Source organism: Borostomias antarcticus (assembly GCF_949987555.1).
Source record: "Borostomias antarcticus genome assembly, chromosome: 5".
Classification (NCBI taxonomy): Eukaryota; Metazoa; Chordata; class Actinopteri; order Stomiiformes; family Stomiidae; genus Borostomias; species Borostomias antarcticus.
Genome location: NC_140238.1, coordinates 33,727,150 through 33,734,649, shown reverse-complemented (window position 1 = coordinate 33,734,649; position 7,500 = coordinate 33,727,150). Strand labels below are relative to the sequence as shown.

The following is a 7,500-nucleotide window of genomic DNA, read 5'->3' as shown; positions in this document are numbered from 1 at the left end:
CTAACGGGTCTGGTGGGTCTAACGGGTCGCTGAGGCGCGTACCGGAGTCAGAGTCCGGGTCGGAGCGGTCCAGGCTCCCGGCGCTGCTGACGATGTTGACCAGGTGGATGGCGGTCCAGGCGAAGGGCATGCGGTACTGACCCAGACGAGCGCAGTACTGCTCCGCCTGCTGACGCAGCTTCTCCAGCTTCTCCTTGTGCTGGGGGGTCAGGGGTCAGAGACAGGGGGAGAGGGGTCAGAGACAGGGGTTCAGGGGTCAGAGACAGGGGGAGAGGGGTCAGAGACAGGGGGAGAGGGGTCAGGGGTCAGAGACAGGGGGAGAGGGGTCAGAGACAGGGGGAGAGGGGTCAGGGGGGGAGAGACAGGGGGAGAGGGGTCAGAGACAGGGGGAGAGACAGGGGTGAGAGACAGGGGGGAGAGACAGGGAGAGAGACAGGGGGAGAGACAGGGAGAGAGACAGGGGGGAGAGACAGGGAGAGAGACAGGGGGGAGAGACAGGGGGGAGAGACAGGGGGAGAGACAGGGGGAGAGACAGGGGGAGAGGGGTCAGAGACAGGGGGAGAGGGGTCAGAGACAGGTGGAGAGAGGTCAGGGGTCAGAGACAGGCAGCAGAGGGGTCAGGGGGGGAGACAGGGGAGAGACAGGGGGAGAGACAGGGGGAGAGACAGGGAGAGAGACAGAGGGGAGAGACAGGGGGGAGAGACAGGGGGGAGAGACAGGGGGAGAGACAGGGGGGAGAGACAGGGGGGAGAGACAGGGGGGAGAGACAGGGGGGAGAGACAGGGAGAGAGACAGAGGGGAGAGACAGGGGGAGAGACAGGGGGAGAGACAGGGGGAGAGACAGGGGGGAGAGACAGGGGGGAGAGACAGGGGGAGAGACAGGGGGAGAGACAGGGGGAGAGACAGGGAGAGAGACAGGGGGAGAGACAGGGGGAGAGACAGGGGGGAGAGACAGGGGGGAGAGACAGGGGGAGAGACAGGGGGAGAGACAGGGGGAGAGACAGGGAGAGAGACAGGGAGAGAGACAGGGAGAGAGACAGGGAGAGAGACAGGGAGAGAGACAGGGAGAGAGACAGGGAGAGAGACAGGGAGAGAGACAGGGGGAGAGACAGGGAGAGAGACAGGGGGGAGAGACAGGGAGAGAGACAGGGAGAGAGACAGGGAGAGAGACAGGGGGAGAGACACACAGCAGGGCTGCAGAACTGGGGCAACCAGAGACCAGAAACCAAAAACTAACAGTAACGAAATCAGCTGAATCACCACATGAAGAAATGTAAATATTGCCGCTGTCTGTCTGTGTGGAATTGAGAAACTCTCTGATCACACAGCCCAGCTGAACTATAGTCCCCCCGTCCAGCGCCTGTGTGAGCAGACAGCAGGTCTGAGACCACCTCTTACCTTGGAAGAATCAGACTCCTTCATGACCATGTAGGGCTCACAGCATTCTCCTATATCCCCCTGCTGGAGGACTTTCTCCAGCTGAAACACACAATCACACACAGGACATGACATCACACCTGGAATGAGCTTTTACACACCAACGCATGATGTGTTCAGGACTCAACACTTAGAGCTGACAGGCCGGTGGTCATGTAATGCATAAGCATTTATAAGGCATAAATATTGAGTGGGATTTGATGTCTTTAAAGAACATGACCCCTCCCCCCATTACCCCCCCCCCCCCCCCCCCCATGACCCCTCCCCCCCCCAGAACCCTCCCCCCCCATGAACCCTCCCCTCCCCCATGATCCCCTCCCCCTCATGAACCCCCCCCCCCCCAGAACCCTCCCCCCAGAACCCCCTCCCCCGTGCTGCATGTACTGTACCTTGATGACCAGGAAGATGTCGGCGGAGGGGTATGTGATGGAGAAGATGGCGGAGCGCGCCAGGGTGGAGATGGCCGTGTGGGGCGTGTGGGGCTTCAGCAGCGTCTTCATCTGCTCAGAGTTCAGGTCAAAGTGGAAATCCTCCGAGATCTGCGGGAGACAGGAGATCCAGATTCTGACGTGAAGATCTAAACCACGAGACACTCCAGACCTCCTTAAGACTGGAGTGATTCAATCAGTCCACCATGAGCGAAGCATTACATCAGTAATATGATCAGGGCTCTCCATGCAACATTAAGATCTACATGTCTCTCACGTCACCGTCGGCAGCAACAGAGAAACTGTGTTGAAGAAAATGTTACCTTTTTCTTTTCCTTGACATCATAAAGAGCAAGAGTCCCAAATATTGGCTCGATTTCGATTTCAAATCTGGAAGAAGTAGAAAAACACAACATGGTTGGATGTTCTGAGCATGAGACACATGAGACACATGAGACACACGAGACACATGAGACACATGAGACACATGAGACACATGAGACATATACGTGCACCGCATGAGGGGGTGAGTGAGTGAGTGAGTGAGTGAGTGAGTGAGTGAGTGAGTGAGTGAGTGAGTGAGTGAGTGAGTGAGTGAGTGAGGATAGACTCTGGAGTTATTCAGGGGGTAGGAGGTGTTCAGGATAGGAGTTGTTTTAGGGGTGTAGGAGTTGTTTTAGGGGTGTAGGAGTTATTTAGGGGTGTAGGAGTTGTTTTAGGGGTGTAGGAGTTATTTAGGGGTGTAGGAGTTATTTAGGGGTGTAGGAGTTGTTTTAGGGGTGTAGGAGTTATTTAGGGGTGTAGGAGTTATTTAGGGGTGTAGGAGTTATTTAGGGGTGTAGGAGTTGTTTTAGGGGTGTAGGAGTTATTTAGGGGTGTAGGAGTTATTTAGGGGTGTAGGAGTTGTTTAGGGGTGTAGGAGTTGTTTTAGGGGTGTAGGAGTTATTTAGGGGTGTAGGAGTTATTTAGGGGTGTAGGAGTTGTTTTAGGGGTGTAGGAGTTGTTTTAGGGGTGTAGGAGTTGTTTTAGGAGTGAAGGAGTTGTTTTAGGGGTGTAGGAGTTGTTCAGGAGGTAGGAGGTGTTCAGGAGGTAGGAGGTAGGAGGAGGTCAGGAGGTCACTCACTTCAGGGACAGGCACTTGACCATGATCCTCTGCCCACAGTGCTCCTTGGGAACCTCAGGAACCGAGCAGCGCTCCACAGCCTCGTCCTGACCCCGCCATGTCAACACAGACGCCACGGCAACCATGACACAGACGCCATGGCAACGTGGACAGACGCCATGGCAACGTGGACAGGGCCCCCGGCAGTGTGTACACAGTTATAAAGAAAGATGGGGAGAGAGAGAGGGAGAGAGAGATGAGGGAGAGAGAGAGAGGGTGAGAGAGATGAGGGAGAGAGAGAGGGAGAGAGAGATGAGGGGGAGAGAGAAAGAGCGAGAGAGAGAGAGAGATGAGAGAGAGAGAGAGAGAGGGAGAGAGAGAGGGAGGGAGAGAGAGAGAGAGAGAGAGAGAGGGAGAGAGAGAGAGAGAGAGAGAGAGGGGATGTTGAGAGGGAGAGAGGGGAGAGAGAGAGAGGGGAGAGAGAGAGAGAGAGAGAGAGAGAGGGAGAGAGAGTGGAGAGAGGCAGTGAGAAAGGCGTTGAGATGGAGGAATCCATCCAGAGGTCCAGACTGTTTTCTCAACGCGATGCGTTCATTTCCCATGAACAACAGCAGCTGTCCTTATTAACAGCAGCTGTCGTTATAAACTCTGCAGCATAGCGCCTCACACAGATTTCCCATAAACCCCGGCGGCCAGGTGTGTGGCGGAGGCTGACCTCGTCGGGGGGAGGGTAGAGGCCCAGCAGGTCGGGGTGGCGCCCCTGCAGGCGGGCCTCGGCGTTGCGCTGGTCCATGTCCTCGGCGGCGGTCCGCTCCAGGACCGAGGGCAGCAGGGCGTCCGGGGACGAGTTCTTCAGGTCGAAGATACTGGAGGCCCAGCTGCCCCGGGGGGTGTCGTCCAGGGAGACGGACCGCCTCTTCAAATCATCCTAAAACACACACACACACGCGTGAACACAGACACACACACACACACACACACACACACACAGGCACGCACGCACACATACGCACGCACGCACGCACGTAGGCATGCACGTATACACAAACACGTGTAACCCTCCCTCCCTCCCCCGGCTACCTGCTCCTCCTCCCTCCCTCCCCTCCTACCTGCTCGTCCTGCCGCTCGGCGGCCGCTGCCTCGTCCAGCTCGAAGGTCTGCTTGACCAGGCCCCTCTGCCGGTCTCTCTGCCGCTCGGCATTGTGGGCCGTGTGCATGGTGCTGTACCGCTGGTACCTGCGGACGAGACCCGACAGTCGTCATCCTCGCCGGCGACCTCGGACGCTCGTCCAGACCGCGGGGGGAGCTGCGTCCGACCCGGTAGTCTAGTCAGGTCAAACTTTATTCGTACAGCTCGTTTAAAACAACCGCGGTCGACCGGAGCGCTGAACAGGAGTAGCAGGAGCAGAGGAGGAGTCAGTATGGAGGCTGAGGGAACGTTGGGGGGTGATAGGAGGACAGAGGCTGAGAGGGAACTTTGGGGGGTGATGGGAGGACAGAGGCTGTATGGAGGCTGAGGGAACTTTGGGGGGTGATGGGAGGACAGAGTCAGTATGGAGGCTGAGGGAACTTTGGGGGGTGATGGGGGGACAGAGGCTGAGAGGGAACTTTGGGGGGTGATGGGAGGACAGAGGCTGAGAGGGAACTTTGGGGGGTGATGGGAGGACAGAGTCAGTATGGAGGCTGAGGGAACTTTGGGGGGTGATGGGAGGACAGAGGCTGAGGGAACTTTGGGGGGTGATGGGAGGACAGAGTCAGTATGGAGGCTGAGGGAACTTTGGGGGGTGATGGGAGGACAGAGTCAGTATGGAGGCTGAGGGAACTTTGGGGGGTGATGGGAGGACAGAGCTCACGTTCGTTGGATGATCAGCCACTCGTCGGTGTAGACCCCCAGGGCGTCTCTCACTCGGGGGTCCAGGGTGCTGCGCAGCACAAACACACAATAATACAGGATCACTCACATGGCAGCAGAGAACAGGGCTTTAACCTTTGACCTGAGGTGAGGCGGTGTCTATCTAGTGTGTGTTGAAACGTGTCCATGTGTGTGTGTGTGTGTGTGTGTCTGTGTTGAGACATGTCTGTGTGTGTGTGTGTGTGTGTGTGTTTGTGTGTGTGTGGGTGTGTGTGTTTGTGTGTGTGTGTGTGTGTGTGTTTGTGTGTGTGTGTGTGTTAGACTCACTCCTCCTCAGGAAGGGGGGGCTCTAGTGTAGTACACTGTCTGTCCTGTAGGAGGAGCTCCAGGTCGTCCGGGGGAAACTCCATCAGCTGCCTGAGGGGCCCTGACTCCGCCCCCGGGGCGTGGCTACTCACGTACTCCTCAAAGTCCACCGGCTCCACCACCTCCGTCAGGGGAACCTGCCCAGAGACCCCGGGTTAGAACACACACCTGATACACACACACACACACACACACACACACTTACTCACACACACACACACACACACACACACAAACACACACACATCTCTTCTTCGACAGGACCAGACTTGTGCATCACAGAGGGCGAACGAGGAGAGACAGGGAACGGGAAACATGAATTATCGCTCGATTGTTACTTATCGTCTTCTCCTCCGTCACGAGAGCACAGTTACTCACCTCACCTCAACATGAGCACAGTTACTCACCTCACCTCTACATGAGCACAGTTACTCACCTCACCTCTACATGAGCACAGTTACTCACCTCACCTCAACATGAGCACAGTTACTCACCTCACCTCTACATGAGCACAGTTACTCACCTCTACATGAGCACAGTTACTCACCTCACCTCAACATGAGCACAGTTACTCACCTCACCTCTACATGAGCACAGTTACTCACCTCACCTCAACATGAGCACAGTTACTCACCTCACCTCAACATGAGCACAGTTACTCACCTCACCTCTACATGAGCACAGTTACTCACCTCACCTCTACATGAGCACAGTTACTCACCTCACCTCAACATGAGCACAGTTACTCACCTCACCTCTACATGAGCACAGTTACTCACCTCACCTCTACATGAGCACAGTTACTCACCTCACCTCTACATGAGCACAGTTACTCACCTCACCTCTACATGAGCACAGTTACTCACCTCACCTCTACATGAGCAGTTACTCACCTCACCTCTACATGAGCACAGTTACACTCACCTCACCTCTACATGAGCACAGTTACTCACCTCACCTCTACATGAGCACAGTTACTACCTCACCTCTACATGAGCACAGTTACTCACCTCACCTCAACATGAGCACAGTTACTCACCTCACCTCTACATGAGCAGTTACTCACCTCACCTCAACATGAGCACAGTTACTCACCTCACCTCTACATGAGCAGTTACTCACCTCACCTCTACATGAGCACAGTTACTCACCTCACCTCTACATGAGCACAGTTACTCACCTCACCTCTACATGAGCACAGTTACTCACCTCCCCTCTACATGAGCACAGTTACTCACCTCACCTCTACATGAGCACAGTTACTCACCTCACCTCTACATGAGCACAGTTACTCACCTCACCTCTACATGAGCACCGTTACTCACCTCCCCTCTACATGAGCACAGTTACTCACCTCCCCTCTACATGAGCACAGTTACTCACCTCAACATGAGCACAGTTACTACCTCACCTCTACATGAGCACAGTTACTCACCTCACCTCTACATGAGCACAGTTACTCACCTCACCTCAACATGAGCACAGTTACTCACCTCCCCTCTACATGAGCACAGTTACTCACCTCACCTCTACATGAGCACAGTTACTCACCTCTACATGAGCACAGTTACTCACCTCTACATGAGCACAGTTACTCACCTCACCTCACCTCTACATGAGCAGTTACTCACCTCACCTCTACATGAGCACAGTTACTCACCTCACCTCTACATGAGCACAGTTACTCACCTCACCTCTACATGAGCACAGTTACTCACCTCCCCTCTACATGAGCAGTTACTCACCTCACCTCTACATGAGCACAGTTACTCACCTCTACATGAGCACAGTTACTCACCTCACCTCAACATGAGCACAGTTACTCACCTCTACATGAGCACAGTTACTCACCTCACCTCTACATGAGCACAGTTACTCACCTCACCTCTACATGAGCACAGTTACTCACCTCACCTCAACATGAGCACAGTTACTAACCTCACCTCTACATGAGCACAGTTACTCACCTCACCTCAACATGAGCACAGTTACTCACCTCACCTCTACATGAGCACAGTTACTAACCTCACCTCTACATGAGCACAGTTACTCACCTCACCTCTACATGAGCACAGTTACTCACCTCCCCTCAACATGAGCACAGTTACTCACCTCACCTCTACATGAGCACAGTTACTCACCTCACCTCTACATGAGCACAGTTACTCACCTCACCCCTACATGAGCACAGTTACTCACCTCACCTCTACATGAGCACAGTTACTCACCTCACCTCTACATGAGCACAGTTACTCACCTCACCTCCCCTCTACATGAGCACAGTTACTCACCTCACCTCTACATGAGCACAGTTA

General features: G+C 54.7%; 1 protein-coding gene across 1 annotated transcript in view; it reads right to left on the bottom strand.

The window, feature by feature from the left end:
• dock6 (dedicator of cytokinesis 6) overlaps window positions 1-7,500 on the bottom strand; it is a 46,157-nt gene that overhangs the window by 30,319 nt on the left and 8,338 nt on the right. The window contains exons 3-11 of the mRNA XM_084439146.1: window positions 5,147-5,322; window positions 4,821-4,889; window positions 4,077-4,203; window positions 3,683-3,895; window positions 2,989-3,074; window positions 2,189-2,255; window positions 1,827-1,976; window positions 1,399-1,479; window positions 43-199 (exon numbers count right to left, since the gene is read on the bottom strand). Of these exons, the coding sequence (XP_084295272.1) occupies window positions 43-199; window positions 1,399-1,479; window positions 1,827-1,976; window positions 2,189-2,255; window positions 2,989-3,074; window positions 3,683-3,895; window positions 4,077-4,203; window positions 4,821-4,889; window positions 5,147-5,322 (1,126 nt within the window). The remainder of the gene's footprint in view (window positions 1-42; window positions 200-1,398; window positions 1,480-1,826; window positions 1,977-2,188; window positions 2,256-2,988; window positions 3,075-3,682; window positions 3,896-4,076; window positions 4,204-4,820; window positions 4,890-5,146; window positions 5,323-7,500) is intronic.